This window comes from Schistocerca gregaria, chromosome 5 (assembly GCF_023897955.1).
Source record: "Schistocerca gregaria isolate iqSchGreg1 chromosome 5, iqSchGreg1.2, whole genome shotgun sequence".
Taxonomy (NCBI): domain Eukaryota; kingdom Metazoa; phylum Arthropoda; class Insecta; order Orthoptera; family Acrididae; genus Schistocerca; species Schistocerca gregaria.
This window is the reverse complement of record NC_064924.1, coordinates 97,347,122-97,366,311: the sequence shown is the minus strand read 5'-3', so window position 1 is coordinate 97,366,311 and position 19,190 is coordinate 97,347,122. Positions and strand designations below refer to the sequence as shown.

Sequence of the window (19,190 nt, the reverse complement as noted above, 5' to 3'; positions counted from 1 at the left end):
AATTGGACTGCAACCTACAGATTCAAAGCCATGCATCTTTGTAGACACTGTAGTAAAATGTCCAGTCTTCCTACTTTTTTATGTAGATAACATTATAATTGCTTTAGTGGAACCAGAAATGACAGGACAAATCAAGAATCAGTTATAAGCGAGATTTAATGTCAGGCACCTTGGTGCCATTAAGGTACTATCTGGGAGTCTAACTAAATCAATCTGTTGACAAAATTACATTATGTCAAAGTGGCTGTATCATGTAAGTTTTACACCAATTCAATATGAGTGACTGCAAGCCAGTAAGTATCCACTGGCAATAGAGAACATGTAGGATGCGACAGCTATGAATACAGGAGATGGCACTCACTATCACTTCAGAGAACTGTTTGGAGCATTGATGTACATCACTACTGATACCTGACCTGACATACGCTATGCAGTCAACAAGTTAAGCCAGTACAATGACAGCCATGACTTCATTCACTGGCATGCAATTAACCGAATCCTTAGATACCTCAAAGGAACCAAACACAAGAAACTGACCTACATCAAGAATAAGGAAGGAACTATTGGTTTTCTAGATCCTGGTTGGGGAAGTTCTGATGCCGATTCAAACTCGTATACTGGCTATAGCTTCACCTTGTCCAGGTCAGTAATCTCATGGTGTTCAAGCAAGCAGAAAGCAGTTGATCTTTCATCAACAGAAGCTGAATACATGAGCCTCAACAATGCACCAAAGGAAGTGACTCAATCATCAAGATTCATGAAGGACCTAGATTTAGAAAAATTGTTACACAACACCCTGTTCAATGACGATCAGCCAGCTGGAAAGTTAGAATGTAGCACAGTTCTTCACTCAAAGTTTAAGCATGCCCATATAAAATAACACTCCATACATCACACTCTACAAAAGTATTGGCTGAAACTGGAATATCAGCCAACAGAAGGTATGACAGCAGATGTACTGATGAAAGCTCTTTCCTGCACCAAAGCACAAGAAATGTGTTGTACAACTTTGACTTCAATCCTAGAACCACAAACTTAAGGCTCAAGTCTTAATTTTTAACTGTCTGTAAAAAACTGGAGGGCCATGTTGAGATTCAATTCTGCTGCCATGTAATATCTTTGGTGTTTATAGAGTTTAACAGGTAGTAGTTCTATGTTATTCTCCACGCAGCGAATATGAATAAAATTGTTTGGTAATTATGTGTTGTGTCTATTGTGAAACAACATCCCAACAATTAGTTTTTTGACGTTCAGAGAGAATCCACTGCAGCTAAACCACTGGAGGATACACAGCACAAGTTTTTGCCTGCTGTTTTATCCACCGAGAGGGATGTATCATCTGCAAAGAGGCTCAAGTTGCTCACTGTAGTGAAACAGAGCGGGATGTCACCATAAATATAAGAAACAATAAGAGCCTCTGTACCAAGCTGTGTGGTACTTAACTCTTAACTGTGTCCCACTTGGATGAAGCTATAATTCTATTACTGACAGTAATGATTACCACCTGCTTCCTATTCTTCGATAAAACTTAAACCACATAAACCATTACTCTGCTTGACCCACAGAATCCCATTTTATTTGGGAGAATTTCATGGTTGGTCCATTCAAAAGCCTGAATGGATTCTGAATGGTGCCAGTTTGTTGTCAACAGATTGCAGAATTTGATCTGTGAAGGAGAAAATAACATTATCTATTGATAGTTCTTGCTATAAACCAAACGAACATTCAAAATGTTGCAGCTTTCAGGTGATGCATATTCTCAAACAACAAGTTGCAAACATTTTTGGTGAAATAATGCTATATCATATAACCATTACAGAAATTAATGATGCCACTGACTCATTAAAAAATAAACCTTACTTTGGATTTGACAATATCTTAAGCAAGAACTATCTGGAATACTGACCCACAGCCTTAACTCATCAATGCACCTAGGTATGCTTGCAGAGACCATGAAAGGTGTCACAGTAAAACTCTTCCGAAAAAGGTGATGCCTCAAATATGAATAACTATAGAACAGTTTGACTTCTTCTTGTGTTTTCAAAAGTATTTGATAAGTTGTTGTATGCTAAGATTGTCAAACAATTTTAACATTTGAATATTTTAAAGAAATGACAATTTGGATTTCAAAAGAAAATACTGACTGATAAGTCAATATTCACATTTGTGGAAGACATCTTAGGGTCCCTAAACAAAAACAGATTACTAGAGGGTATCTTCTGTGATATGAGTAAAGACACCAAATTTGTTTTGTTTGCAGCTGATACAAACATTGCAATAAATAGCAAATGAAGTGTAGTCTTAGAAAGATCAGTTAAATGAAATTTTCCTGGACCTTAACAAATGGTTCCTTGCCAATTCTTTGTCACTAAATCTTGACAAAACACACTACACGCAATTCAGAACTTTTAAAAGATTTTGCACAAGAATATGCCTAAAACAGATAGAACAAGTGGACAGTATTAAATTCTTGTGCTTACACCTTGATAATAAATTCAATTGGGGTACACCACAGGGTTGCTGCAGCACCTAAACAAATCTCTGTTTGCAATGGGAATGTTGTCATACATAGTGGATATAAAAATGAAAAAACTGACATACCATGCTTACTTTCATTCCATAATGTCATATGGGATTATTTTATAGGGATAATTCATCGAGCCAAGCGAAAGTATTTCAGGTACAAAAATGTCTAATTAGAATTATTTGTGGTCTGAACACAATACCATCCTGCACGGGCCTGTATAGAGAACTAGGGACAATAACCACCATTTCACAATATATTTATTTCTTAATGAAATTTGTTATTAAAATGTATCCCTTATTCAAACTAGTTTGTGAAATCAGTACTATAAATAAGAATAATCTTCAAAAGATGTAAAGTAACTTACTTTGGTCCAAAAAGATTTCCATTAATCAGGAACACACATTTTCAATAACTTGCCGGCAGCCATAAAAAGTTTAACTAGCAGCTAAAGTTCCGTTTAAGAGTAGCCTTAGGGTTTATTGGTGGTCAACACCTTTTAGCCCAGTGATGAATTTCTTAGTAAAATCAACTGGTGTGTGTGTGTGTGTGTGTGTGTGTGTGTGTGTGTGTGTGTGTGTGTGTGTGTGTAATTGTACGTTAGCATATTTGTTTTATATTGTAAATATTTATCGTGTGTTTTGTTCTTCTGACATTTGCTACATCCCAGACAATCTCATCATTATGGATCAATTGGAAAAAAAACACATTTAATCTAATACAATCTTATCATTGTGAGGATTACCAATTACTACACTATGTGATCAAAAGTATCCAGACACCCCCCAAAACATACGTTTTTCGTATTAGCTGCCTTGTGCTGCCACCTACTGCCAGGTACTCCATATCAGTGACCTCAGTAGTCATTAGACATTGTGAGAGAGCAGAATGGGGCACTCTGCAGAACTCACGGACTTCAAATCTGGTCAGGTGGTTGTGTGTCACTTGGGTTGTGTGTCTGTAAATGAGATTACCACACTCCTAAACATCCCTAGGTACACTGTTTCCAATGTGATAGAGAAGTGGAAATATGAAGGGACACGTACAGCACAAAACTGTACAGGCTGACCTCATCTGTTGACTGACAGAGACCACCGACAGTTGAAGAGGGTTGTAACGTGTAAAAGGCAGACATCTATCCAGAGGCCCATTACATCACCTACTGAAATCCTGTCTTATTAGCAGGAAGAAGGACATAATTTTGGAAGCAGTTGATGGCAAATCGATATTACATGTTCTGGCAGACTGGGACATTATTCATCGCAGAGTCTTGCAGGTTTCTGTCCTGGATCCTTTATTGTTTTTTATTTATGCCAATGATCTACCTGCAGCTGTGAACAGTGTTGAGTGCAGATTTACCTTGTTTGCAGACGACACCAGCATTATAGTTGAAAATCTGTCAAGCACCAAAAACATTTTATCAAAAATTTTTAACTGGTTTATTCTTAACTCTCTTTCTGCCAATTTATGCAAGCAAATTTTTGCAGTTTAGATCAAGTGACAAAAACTTAGAGGAGTACGCAATGGCACTCAGTAACAAGCAGTTACAGAGGGCTGATAGCACCAAGTTCATGGGCATTCACTTAGCCTTCAAACTAAACTGGGAAAATCACACACACCAACCTGTGAAAGGAGTCAAGTCAGCAGCTTTTGCATTAAGAATGCTCTCTTGTATTGGAGACCAAAGTCATGTAGGTAAGCTAATTTTGCTTATTTGCAATCTATCATGTATTATGGAATTATCTTCTGAAGAAATTCTCCTCTTGCTCAAAAAATCTTCATTGCCCAAAAGAGAGTGATATGTAGCATAATCCAAAGACCATTCTGACGTAAATTATTTATCCAGCTAGGAATACATATCATGGCTTCTGAATTTATTTTTTCCTTCTCTTTGTGTTCAACTCAGCAGTCAACACTAAGCATTAGAATCACATTCATATTCTTCATATTCATATTCATATGCATTCGTATTCTTTATTCACCATTGACCACGTGAGGTGGAATAGGCAATTTACATGGATATAATATAACACTTTCCTTGAATAATATCTTAAAGCTAAATGAACATTGCAAATAGTACCCATAGATGCTAACATACACCATAACATAAGATAAACACATTCAGTGACATCACATAATGAAATACTTAAAAATTAATGTCAATTGATTTTATATTCATAAATTCTGTTATATTGTAAAAAGGATTGATTAGTAACCATTTTAGTAGCTTTCTCCTGAAGCTACTTATGTGAGCCGACCAAGAAGAAAATGGAAGTTTATTAAATATTTTTATACTATTGATTAGATGGGCATTTCCTGTTCTTGTCAGCCTGTGCCTAGGTATGTCTAATTTTGTTTTGCCTCTGGTATTATGGTGGTGAATGTTTTCTCTCATTTCGAAATCTGCTATATTGTTTTTTGCATACAATGCTGAGGTGTTCACTACCAATTAAAAATCTTTTCTAGGTACAGAGAGACCCTAAGTACATTGGTGCAAAAATTTTTAACCTTCATCCCACTGAACTTAGAAACATAAGAAATAGTGCATCCCTGTTCAAAACAAATCTATGGCAACTTCTCTGAATAACTCATTCGACTCCGTAGAGGAATTTGTGAAAGAGACCTAACCTAGAATAAAATATAGTGAAACTGTTTCACGTTTGTCAAATGTCAATACATGTAGTTCATGTAGATTAGCTTATTTCATTCAGTCACTGTGTAATGTGACTGAGTATTTTTATTGTACATGGGTTGTTGAATTGACTGCTCAACAGTATGACAGTTACTATGCCTGCATTACTGTTCAGAACACATCAGTGCTGAAAAGTGAATATAACAAACTGTTCAAATGTTAATATAACTTTTTTATGTACATCTTGTTATTTTCATTCAAGCACTGTTTTTCTTAATGCTGTAACATCTGTTAAGCGGTAAAATGTAATTTAATGTATTGTAATCTTTATCTTGGAATGACTCGCATCCATGGTGAACTACATGGCCAACTACAGCTTATCTCTGTTCACTAAAGAATAAGGCAATAACTTCTTATTTTTAAGCTCAAACACAAAGAAATGAAAAATCTAAGTCAACACAGAGAACAGTAATACAAATCAAAGAGTAAAGAAGATTGTCCATGTGCTCATTGCCACACAATAAGGCTGTGCTTCACTGTGCATTCACGGATGACGTTCTGGTGACTCCCATAAACTCATCACTGTAAAGAGTCCATGGAACATGAAATGAATAAACAGACAATTATCCTGAACACCAGATTCTCTAAGACCTTGGAAAATTTTTTTAGCAAGAAGATTAGGCAGTAGTTTGTGACATCAAGTTTCCTTAACCCTTCTTGAAAAATGCTTTCACACATGTATATTTGAATTTGTAGTAGGACAGTACCTTAATGTAAGGATTCATTAACTGACACTAAAATGTAGTTATATATTCATGACAATGCCTGATTATCCTTGTGGAAACATTACCAACTAACTTTTTATTTTCATTTGTTTGATTGTCAATGTGATGGGAGTTATGTGCATCTGAATGACTCTGCTGCTGCTGCTGCTGCTGCTGCTGCTGCTGTAAGCCACTTCTCTACAGCTGTTGAAAAAATGCATATTGAAGATTTTTAGCAATCTCCTCAATGATTTTACTGTATTTCCAACATGGCTTATTTCTGTGTACAATATGTACTCTTTTTTCCCCATTCTTCCTTCTTATAACTTGCCAGATGATTTTTGCTTTGTTGTTGGATTTCAGATGTGATCTACAAAATTTTGTATTTTTATTGACACTTTTTCTAATATTACAGTACTATTAATATGCTTATAATTCTCTTTTTTATGGGGTCATCAGATACCTATGCGATTCATAAAACCTTTTTTGTTCTATACAAAATTTTGACCGCTCTGGTAATCCATAGTTTCCTTCAGTCACTTGATAATAGTTTTTAGAACTTTTCCTTCTTTTTTAACACAGTTTGAAGCAATGACACAAACTCATGAGGACATTATATTTGTCATTAACCTTCCTTTCCATATGAACACATATATAGATCTCCAGTCAATATGTTGCAAATACAGGCTGAGATTTTCTAGGGTGTCATCAGTGGCCAGCCTGAAAGATTTAAAGGAATGTTTAGCTTTATCACACCGGCTGATGTCATTCACTGTAAGTAGTTGTCAACCATGATTTGACAGTCTCTTGACAATTTAACTTACAATGACACAGCTGCTCTAGCCTCTTTCAGTGAATATAGTGCCAATTAGAGCGTTACAGTTATGCTAGTAGGGAAGTTACCTACTGCACCTAGGTTGAGCTACTCCATCAGGTGCGTTAATTCTTCCCTACTGTTATTTTTATCTAAGAAATTCATACTGAAGTCACACTTTATAATTAAATCCTTAATTTTGGAATGTGTTTAGGTCAAACATTGTTCCAGTTAGTTTAAAAAATGCCCATTTTTCCTTGAGGAACCCTGTACACTACCACTGACATATGATGTGTGGTAATTTCAGTTCCACAGGCTTCACGTTGGGGATATACACAGTAAGTATTTGAGTCAACAGATTTAAATATTAAATTAGTTTTGACATAAATTGCAGCTCCACCTTTCTCCTTAATAGTGCTACAATAGCTTGCTGCTAATGTGTTGCCTTAAATTCGAGGCATTTCAGTTCCACCTCTTACAAGACACTTTGTGAGACATGTTATATGAGCACAGCTTACAGATACTGTAGCTTTTGTCTCAAACTTAGAAACTCCAATTGATTTATGAGACCACTGATACTTTGGTGGAACACATACAGTTTTTTCTTATGCTGTTTTTCATCTTGTTGCTATACTTTGTTAACGTAACACCTCCCAGTACACTTCAATTGTGTACAGTACTAGTAAGTATACTACATCTACATCTACATCTACATGACTACTCTGCAATTCGCATTTAAGTGCTTGGCAGAGGGTTCATCGAACCACAATCATACTATCTCTCTACTATTCCACTCCTGAACAGCGAGCGGGAAAAACGAACACCTAAACCTTTCTGTTCGAGCTCTGATTTCTCTTATTTTATTTTGATGATCATTCCTACCTATGTAGGTTGGGCTCAACAAAATATTTTCGCATTCGGAAGGGAAAGTTGGTGACTGAAATTTCGTAAAAAGGTCTCACCGCGACGAAAAACGTCTATGCTGTAATGACTTCCATCCCAACTCGTGTATCATATTTGCCACACTCTCTCCCCTATAACGTGATAATACAAAACAAGCTGCCCTTTTTTGCACCCTTTCGATGTCCTCCGTCAATCCCACCTGGTAAGGATCCCACACCACGCAGCAATATTCTAACAGAGGACGAACGAGTGTAGTGTAAGCTGTCTCTTTAGTGGACTTGTTGCATCTTCTAAGTGTCCTGCCAATGAAACGCAACCTTTGGCTCGCCTTCCCGACAATATTATCTATGTGGTCCTTCCAACTGAAGTTGTTCGTAATTTTAACACCCAGGTACTTAGTTGAATTGACAGCCTTGAGAATTGTACTATTTATCGAGTAATCGAATTCCAACGGATTTCTTTTGGAACTCATGTGGATCATCTCACACTTTTCGTTATTTAGCGTCAACTGCCACCTGACACACCATACAGCAATCTTTTATAAATCGCTTGCAACTGATACTGGTCTTCGGAATTACAGCATCATCTGTGAACAATCTAAGAGAACTGCTCAGATTGTCACCCAGGTCATTTATATAGATCAGGAACAGTAGAGGTCCCAGGACGCTTCCCTGGGGAACACCTGATATCACTTCAGTTTTACTCGATGATTTGCCGTCTATTACTACGATCTGCAACCTTCCTGACAGGAAATCACAAATCCAGTCGCACAACTGAGACGATACCCCATAGCTCCGCAGCTTGATTAGAAGTCGCTTGTGAGGAATGGTGTCAAAAGCTTTCCGGAAATCTAGAAATACGGAATCAACTTGAGATCCCCTGTCGATAGCGGCCATTACTTCATGCGAACTATTTAACCTTGGGATTGCACCATTTAAATATTGCTTTCCTCTTTGTTGGATGATGCCTAAAAGAATCACCACTCAAAACAGTTGCTCTCCTTGTCCTAGGGCACTTTCTTTGAGACGTCTCCAAAATCTGGGAATCTCCCATACTGTGTAGCCCATCATATATTGTACCAAGTACATTATCTGAACTTTCTCTTTGGATACTAGTTACATTTGGGCCACTTCCTTTTTCTATGAAATCTCCAGATTGGCTTGGAATGGCGCAGCTTCACTGACAGGAGATTTCACGCTGATTCTCCAAACATCATGTATTTCTTGGCCAACAGAGGTATGACCTCTGTAGCATGACAAAGCACATATTATTTACTACTTCTAAAATATTTGTTATTGTGGTATTTTTCACAAACCTACTGAGTTGGAAAATCACATGTTTTGTGGACTCCTTTTCGTAAACTGTTTGTGTGGTCTGACTCAAAGCTTCAACTTGCCAGTATTTCCTCTCATTACTTCCAGCCTCTGCATTTATGCATTCATTCATTCATTCATTCATTTACATGTTCTGTAAATCTCATAAACAAGGACAGACTTTGGGTACGTGGACCAAGTCAAGTTACACATCAATAGACAGAAGCAGCCACTGCAAGCTGCTATTGTATAGTGCATTAACAACAAATAATGACATGTTCTAATCTACTCACACAGATAATTATATCTAAACCACTTTATATATGAAATCAAACAATTGAAACTCTACTTTACACATGTTTATGCACAGTAGGAAAAAAAGAAAAAAAAAAAAAACAAATACACTGAAAAAGCCACATCACCTCATCTTCTTCTGCTCAGCTGCTTGTTTAATATAATGCTTCAAACAAAGAATATATGTAACATTGTACATTCCACTATCATCTGTCTATATACTCACAGGATCAATAACTGTTTAGCATTAACATTAGAGTTAACATCCCTGAGCTGAAATGTTCTAATATATTGTAGAAGCTGCCTAATAGCAATAGACACAGTTGCAGCAATCACTGGAGAAACAACAAATGTTAACTTAGACAGCACAGAGGGTAATCATGCATTTGTGCTCTTCCATAAGGATCTTGTTACAGAAGAAACCCCATACTACAGGAAACTTAAAACCCTAAAGGTATTTCTGCAGATGTGCTATACATAACAGAATGTCATTTGGAAATAACAGAAGATCAACAGACAAACCAAAATGGAAACATGTCAGTATTGTATTACTCTAAGCCTAATGCAAGGAGAAGGAAGTGCCTGTATGCACAAAATGTGAATAAAGTACTAGGCCATAGACATGAATGAATATTCCATTGAGCAGCTTTTACAGTGCTGTATTTCAATAACAAATTTTGAAACATACAGATAACAGTTCCGCCGGGTACAGGTACAGGACCCCCAACAGCAATTTTTTAAAACTGTATTGGAAGTTAGATTTTGTACTAGTAATACTGAGTAGAAATAATATAACTATATAAAATTTCAATATTAATTTAATTTTGTGTAGTACTGATAGAGGGCCATTTTTGGTTTGATGCCTGTAGCAAAATTCCCAGCAACAAATGAAGGCCATAGGACATCAAAACATATTTTTCTAGGAAGAGAGATCTTTATTTAACACAAAGAAATAGTTCTAATCAAGACTTAAAATGCGTTATAAGCGCTATTGCAAAATTCCTCAGGGTGTGTTGTGTGTCCTACATACAACAGACAAGAAATTCAAAATTACAAACCAGCTAAGGACAATTTGGAGCATTATTGATATGTAGTCATAACCTCAGAAAGGAAAATGATACTGAACTCTCATATAACTGCAGCAGTCATGCAATGGATATGGAATTCATGACATTAACTACTAAATTCAATGAAGTGTTTCTAACTGTAGATGAAAACAAGGGTATACAAATGGTCCACAAAAGCAGATCCAATAAACTTTCTTACAAAGGCAATGCCTATTCCACAACCAAAAAGCAGGTTTTGTACTAGAGAGATTACAAATCATTGGGTCATTAAAAAAGAGTAACTCTTCTGTCTACAATGATATCTCAGCTACAGTACTAAAATATTTTGCAGACTTGGTAGCACCACCTTTTAATTTAAATACTTAAATATAAATACTTTATTTAGCATCCTTGTATCTCATCATTATAAAAATGATGTAGGATTTGTCTTACATTATATGCCCATAAATAAAATGTTATTACATATAACATGAAACCATATGCATAACAACATTCATAATATGCTAAATTAGAATAATAGATGAATACAATTTAGTTTTTAATGAGCATTTTGAATCATTGCGATGAAGAAAATAAGCTACTGTGTATTGAATGCTCGTGACTTAAGTATTCCTTGACACTATAAAAATTCTTGCTAACATTTTTAAAAGTTCTTTTTTGAATGTGTGGAATTTTGGTATACTTTTAATTTCCTTTGGTAGTGCACTAAATAAGATTTTTGGCTGATAAAGAACACTTTTTGGATACATAGCTTTTGTGTGACTATCTATGAAAGTCGTCTCTATTTCTCATTTTGTAGTTATGAACTTGACTGTTTAACAAAGAATGTTCCTGGCGTGCCTTCATAAAACATACACTTTCATAAATATAGATACATGGTAGAGTCACGATTTGTAGTTCTTTGAAAGCTTTTTTACATGATTTTCTGTATGTCATATCTCTTTGAAGCACAAATGAATGTTTGGCCAAACTGGTATTCCCCCAAAATATGATACCATATCTTAGTGTGCTATGTATGAGTGCAAAGTATGAACACAACACTACAGGAATTTTTTAGTATTCTAAGAACATAACAATACTGCCTTAATTTTTTGTTTAACATTTCTGTGTGTTTCTCCAACATTAAACATCCATCTAGCCATAGCCCTAAAAATTTTGTGTGTGTGTGTGTGGGGGGGGGGGGGGGGGGGGGTTGCTTTGTCTTACACTGCTCAAGTTTTACAGCTAGGTGAGTTTTTACTTTGTTTGTTATATGTCTGATGTTCATCCAAACTGTTTTTTGTCATTAACAACTAATTTGTTGTTTGTAAACCACATGTTTGCTTCTTCTGTGGCTACTGTGACTCTCTCCAGTAAGCCAGTTTCATTTGTAGCTTTGACAAATAGACTGGTGTCGTCAGCAAACAATACTGCATCTGCTGTTGATAAATAGCTTGGCAAATCATTATAAATGTTAAGAACAGCAATGGCCCCAGTACAGAGCCCTGCAGCACGCCATACCTGACTCTGTGGTATGTCGATGAGTAGACTTTACCCGCATGCTGTATCTCTACCTTCTGATACCTATTAGAAAGATTCGATTTGAACCAATCATGTGCTACTCCACGAACCCCCTAGCAATATAGTTTCCTGAGCAGTAAATTATGGTCAATGACATCGAAAGCCTTAGATAGGCCCAAAAACAGGTCACAGTTTAATTCATTTTTGTCTACAGAATGTATGAACAGTTTTAAAAAGTTATAAATTGCTGTGTCAGTTGACCCATTTTTCCAAAACCTGTTTTCCCTTTAGCTAGAATATGATTTTTATTAAGAAAATGAGACAGTCTTTCATGCATTTCCCTTTCAATTACTTTTTAAAATCCAGATAACAATAATATAGGCCAGTAACTGATAACATCAGACTGGTCCCCCTTCTTGTAAATAGGCTTGACAATTGGTTTCTGTAGTTTTTCTGGGAAGACTCCTGTGCTAAATGACACGTTAATCATGTCAGCAAACGAGGAATCTATGTATCTTTCACTGTTCTTTATTACTTTGTCTGCTAGCATAATAAGGGGTCTTCTTCAAATCTCATAACATATATCTATAATATAATCTCAAAATAATTAACATAATCATCAGTTTGAGTACATTAGCACTAGTCAATCAGTTGCTAGTGTACTTCACAGAAGTAGCCAGCCATGGTCGCTTATGCCTGTTAATATATAACTCGACTCATTCCCCATTCGTTAAAGTTCTCCTTCATGAAAGGATTTAAAGAACACGATTTGTGAATGAATGAATAAATTTAAAATCACAAGAAGCAGTAAAATCAGATTTGACTCTGTCTAATACCAGTTTTTATTAGTCTCTACATATTTATTTCCTTAATTTTTGTTTCAGTTTTACTGTGCTAGCCACTCATCTCTATTAGACATTAGACATAGACGCACGCACGCACACACACACACACACACACACACACACACACACACACTTACCTGTAATGAGTAAATGTCAGATGGTATAGGTGGGACACAGCATTTCTCAATTTTTTTGCACAAGGTATAGAGATTCATTTTTTCACCATAGAATGGTGACTGTAGGGCTGCCAGCTGAAACATGTTGTCAGATACTGTTACTGGAAAGCAATTAGACTACAGTCTAATGTATCATGTGGTTATAAACTTCTGCAGCAACTTACCTCATAAAGGAGGCATCCCATGGACCAAATATCACTTTTAAAGTTGTATCCTTGTTCATACATTCTTTCTGGACTCATGTAATAAGGAGTACCAACAAGTGAATGAGCAGCTGTTGTTTTGGAACTGAAAAATCTACTGAGGCCCAAGTCACCAAGTTTTACAACACCTTGTGATGTCATGAAAACATTTGCTGGTTTAATATCTGCAAAGGAAGTGTTAGCACTTACAGCTGTTTAAAATTCTTGGTGAAGTTTATGAGACTGAAGATGAGTCAGCAAGTTATCTCCCAGTTTCATTGTCACTGGTGAAATCTGGACAAGAGGGTGAAGTTACGATGTATCAAAGAGAAAAAAGCAGAAGCCATGGTTTGCAGTACCACTGAATGTGAAAGTAAATGTGATGGTATAGGCAAAATTACATTACATCTGGAGTCTGTACGCATTACCAAACAGGAGGCACCAGGATACATAACTTGGCTGGTACTGATAAATACATATATGGCAACTTCATTAAAGTTAGAGATTGTGCAAAAGAAGTAAGAATGAAATCCTTCAGCAATGGGTAAAGGCAGTGAACATGCAATATACAGGGTGTGTCAGGAGGAAAGGTACATGCTTTGAGGGGTGATATTACTGGTGATTCTGAACAAAAAAACTTCTAATAAATATATGCCTTTTTCTTAACCATCTCTGAGTAAACCAACGAAAACAGCTAAGAACAGGAAAGGTGCAGATGACAGTAAATTAAGATACTGTTATGTTATGGTTTGTTTAATTGTGTACATTTCCTTACAGAATATGTTCAGACAGTCCACTGTCAACTTCAATGCATGTTGCTGCTCTTGTAGACAAGTGTTGTGTCACCGACTGGAGCTCAGTTTTACACTCCTATACCTGGGCACAAGCATGTAAAATACAAGTGATAAGGTCCTCTCATGTCCACTCTGCACTTGTAGACGTCGCTCTTCAGCCACACCCGCAAACAGGAATCCAATGGGTGACCTCGGAGGGCAAGTAATGACTCCATGGCAACCAATCCAATGACCAGGATATGTTGTGTTGAGATACTGTGTCACTGGCCGTGCGGAATGTGTAGGAGCTCCGTCATGGTGAAAGTACAGATGAGCTTGTGTTGCCAAAGAGATATCCCAATGTATTCTAGTAACAAGTTTTGAAGAAACTCAAGATAGTGTGTCCCAGTAAGATGGTTATCTAAAACAACTGGACCGATGAGTTGGTCACCAATAATACTGCACTACACATTGACTGAGAAACGTCATTGAAAATTAATTTCCACAGTAGTGTGCACATTTTCATTTGCCTATACATGAGAGTTGCGTGTGTGTTGTTGATTCTGCTGTGGGTAAATGTTGAGTTATCAGTGAGTGGAATACGTGGAATTAATTGCTCATTGGCAATGATCTATTGACAGAATTCTTGCTGGGCGGCAGCATCTCCTTCATGCAGATGTTGTACAATCTGCTGATGATAGGGATATAGACCGTGCTCGTATACTGTGCATATCACTCGTGCTTGTGGAATACCAGTTGAGCAGCAATTCTTCTAGAGCTAGTGGTACGATTGCGTTCCACTACTTGAAGAATGTTCTCAACTTCATTAAGAGTTTGTTGTACGAAATGTCCAGAGACAACATTTATGCTGGAAAGCATACCACACTCACACAATCCGTGCTTGTTATCTGGCACTCTGCAATTCAGAAATCATTGTTGGTATTCTCGCACAGCAGCTCTGGAACTCCCATTGGACAAACCATAGACAAACACCATGTCAGCATACTACCCGGAAATGGGTAAGGAAAGGGCGTATGTTTATTAGGAGTTCTTTTGTTCAGAATCACCCCTAGTATCATCCCTCAAAGCTTGCACCTCTCCTCCTGACTCACCCTTTATATCAGGCAATGAATGTTTCAATTTACTTACATCTTGCACCTGGGAAAATATTTCAAGTGCATATTAGTATAATCTTAAGTTACTGTTAGAGAATAATGCAGATTATACTTATCCTAATATACTACAACAGATGAAATAAATAAGCATTGTTTAATATTCACAAATTCTTCAAATAAGTGAGACAGTTTATAATATGCAAATGCTTATTTTGACAAATAGGGGAAATTTAATTAATAACAAATGTTAAAATTGGAATGCAGACTTGAATCTCTGTCTATTATCCACAACTTCTGACCTACTCTTGTGAGTCAAAGATGCTGATAATATTTAAGCTCACATTTGTTTTTAATTACAGCTCCAATCTTTCTTTCCTTTGTCTTACATGTCATACTCTAGAAACAAGTAATGCAACAATTTTATTTAAGCAACAGATCTTTGCTTTTGTTCTACCATTTAAACACCTTGCATTGTTTATCATTATTATTTTATATGGTTGTTGCCACAAATGCCAGCACTCTACTTTTCTGCAGATTAAATTATTAAATAATTATACTAACCCCTGTGCATTATGCGTTTTGAGTGCATATGCTCAACAGCACTACACAACTGAACAAAATATTTCCATATAGTCCTTTCAGGTATGAGGCGTCTGTGTTTACGGAAATGTTTTATCATGCGTGAAAGATCCCCAGCATCTGCAAGCTCTAGAACAATGTTGAGCTCATTGTCTTCAATAAAAGATCCCAGATATTTGATGATATTTGGATGGTCCAATTGCTGAAAACAGAATTAAATATTATGAGTTCATACAATTTTTAAGACAAACTCTTTATGCTTGGTTCCACAGCAGCATTAAATTTCTTGAAGGTAATAATTTTCCTGGAGAGAACACTATTTAATAGGCACTACAGACCAATTGTCATGCTTTTCCAAAGTGATACAAACAATAATGAAAAACAGGCTTTTGAGCTATCTAAGTCAATTCAACCTCCTCTGCAATGACCAGCATGGTTTCAGGTCTGGTAGAGGTACAGAATCTGCAATAGCACAATTTACAAAAACAGTTTTAGAAGCACTAGATGAGAACAGCTATGTAACTGGCCTTTTCCTAGACCTGTCTAAGGTATTTGATACAGTTGACCACCATAATCTGTCGCATAAATTAGAGGCACTAGGAGTAAGGGGAGTGGTTCTCAAATGGTTTCATTCATATCTAGAAAACAGAATACAGTCAGTAGAGATCACACATGTCTTTAGTGGATCAAAGTACACTGAGAAACATATATCTGATCTGGGGAAACAGTGCTCAGAATTTACAAACAGTATTTAAAATGCAAAAGAAAGCAGTAAGAATTATAACAAAAAGCAGTAAGCGGGCCCACGGCAGAGAACTTTTCAAAATGTTAGAAATTCCAACTGTTCCTTATGAATTTATATTCCAAACCATAGTGTACATCAAGAAAAATATAGAAAATTATGGCACAAATAGCAGTTTTCATAACTATAGTACAAGAACAAGTCACTGCCTTCGCCTAGACAGGAAGAATAAACATAAGACTCAAAATAGCTTCTTGTATGAAGGTGTAAAACTGTATAAAAAACTGCTGCGGAAAATAAAAGCAGCAGATAACATGTACCACTTTAGGAAAGATCTTAAATTGTTTCTGCAGGAACACTGCTTTTACACTATAAGTGAATTCCTTAGTACAAAATGATTGTAAATAGCTTTTGTTTCACAATATTTTGATAAGGAGCAAAAATGATTGTAAATAACTTATATGTCAGAATGTTTAACTACATGTACCAACAAACTGTATAAATATATGAATGTACACAACTGATGACATCCATACATTTTAAAATGTCCACTGATGGCGCTAAATAAATGAGTTGTGCTTGGATAGCTCAGTTAGTAGAGCAGTCTTAATGTGCTAGGAAGTTTCAAACCGTCTCTCTCTCTCTCTCTCTCTCTCTCTCTCTCTCTCTCTCTCTCTCTCTCTCACACACACACACACACACACACACACACACACACACACACACACACACACACACACACACACAATTGCAGAGTGAAAATTAATTCTGGAACCTCCAGTCGCTACCCATAGAAATTATGGGTACGTTGTGACCTCCCTGACAGTCTGCACTCAAAGAACCTCTGAGTGTGGCTTTCCCAATTATTACCTCATGATGCATTATTTCTGACCATTGGTGGATTAAAGTCAGTTGTTCACTCTTTTAGTACTTTGGACAGCCCCTAAATGGATATTCCTGCTTCCACAAAGTTCTATGTGACTCAAAAAACATATTACACGTATAATCAGTTCCCACACATTTGTTGTCACAAAAGTCACAGTATGACTGATGATGACATTCTGAGGCTGCGTGAAGAATGTTTTTGAAATTGATGTATAATGGTTTTAAATCAATGACAGTATTCTGAAACATACAGTAATTCACTTGAATCCTTCATTTTAAGCAGGAGTCATACAATGAAATTGAAAAAGCTTACAATGCCTGGGGGACTGCAGCAGTCACTGTGGCCCAACTGGACTGTGTAGCAGTAAAACCACATCAATACAGGAGTATTGTGACTGTGGGCTTGGTGGTTCCTTATGAAATGTTCCTATAAAATGTTAATGACAGCCGACCATCACATAGGAGAGCACTCATTTTTTGTAGCATTATGTCCATGCTTATCACAATCCAGGGACACTAGACAGGTATAACACTGTTAGTATATTTGAAGTGTCTGAAGATTTAAATAATTTGAAATGGAGGAGGATGAAATTTTCTTATCTATGACAAACCTGACTTTATGTACAACCAAGTAAATGAATATGTACAGCTATCCAAAGAAATATTATATTTCAATTTAAAGAGAAGCAATATAATACGTTACATCACTCCAGCATCAGTTGTGTTCTACGTCATATTCTACACATATCCACAATCAATTTTGAACACAATATTAAACAAGTCTGGATGCTAAGCACTTTAATGGCTCTCTTGAGTACCTACAGACAAACCTGAACATAATACATGTACATTTTGATGCTTGCCGAAGTCATGTTCATGTCGTGAGTTATCACTTATTTTTCCAAGACTCAGTTTTATCTCTGTGATGAGGCAAACTTTCACAACTCCAATGACAGATTCCAAGAAGAGGGGTCATGATGCCATCCCCATCAAAAACAGTTTATTGACACCTTAGTTCACCTAAGTCAGTTTAAGTGAAACCCAAGTTATACAAAACACCTCTAAAAATTGCAAGACCACAAATAACACTGTACTGCACAGAAATAATTCGAAAGACAAGATTGTGCGGGGCTCTGGCCAGCAGGGAGAGGTGAATGTCTGACCTTGATTTCTTTCCCAGCCACCAACTCAACAGTCTACATGCAGCTCATTTCCAACAATACTGCATTTAAGTTGTTTATGTCCACTGACTGTATGTTTTTGTGCTATCGTGACTAAGGGGAAAGATGTTGTGATTACTTTCACTGATAAATTAGCTTTTATCAAAGAAGTTGAAGAAGGAAGTTTATTGATAACTGCTGTAGCTAGTTACAGAGTAGGTGTTTCCTTTGTTCTGAATGGGTGAAGTCTTAATCTACGTTTCTAGAACAAGCTGCAAAAATTATCAAATAAAAACACTGAAACCATCCGACTTTAAAAAAGTGTGTGAAGCTCTTTATCTTTGGTTCATCCAGAAATGAGGAAAAGGCATGCCTCTGATGGGGCTGATAGCGCAAGAAAAAGCTAAAATGTTAGCTGACAGAGGAAACAAATTTTTTTCCATGCTATTTGTATTTAGACAGGTTTAAAAATGGATATAGCATTCAGCAACTGAATGTATGTGGAGAAAAGTTATCTGCAGACCCAACTGTTGTTGTGTTTCCAAAATTGAGTTTTAAGATTACACTCAAGACCACATTAAGGACCAAATTTACAAAGTCGATGAAATGAGTATTAATTTCAAGAGGTTGCCTACAAAATCCCTAATTTCCTCAAAAGAAACGTCTGGTCCAGGGCACAAAATGAAAAAAGTATTGATAACTGTTCTTTTGGTATTAAATGCCACTGACACACACAGATTGCCAACCCCCCCCCCCTCCCCCTCCCACAATGTGTATCAGGATGTCAAAAGAAATCATGAGCCTTGAACGATGTTGCCTGAAATGTGCTAACCATTTTTATAGGACACAAAAAAATTCTTGATTTGTCTTACAATCTCAACATGGTTTAGTGATAAGTTTGTACTGAAAGTTTTTAATTGAC

The 19,190-nt window shown here is 36.5% G+C and overlaps 1 protein-coding gene across 1 annotated transcript in view; it reads right to left on the bottom strand.

Moving 5' to 3' along the window:
• LOC126272285 (serine/threonine-protein kinase Nek7-like) overlaps nt 1-19,190 on the bottom strand; it is a 65,519-nt gene that overhangs the window by 19,525 nt on the left and 26,804 nt on the right. The window contains exons 2-4 of the mRNA XM_049975042.1: nt 15,464-15,683; nt 12,997-13,199; nt 12,794-12,907 (exon numbers count right to left, since the gene is read on the bottom strand). Coding sequence (XP_049830999.1) covers nt 12,794-12,907; nt 12,997-13,199; nt 15,464-15,683 — 537 coding nt within the window. The remainder of the gene's footprint in view (nt 1-12,793; nt 12,908-12,996; nt 13,200-15,463; nt 15,684-19,190) is intronic.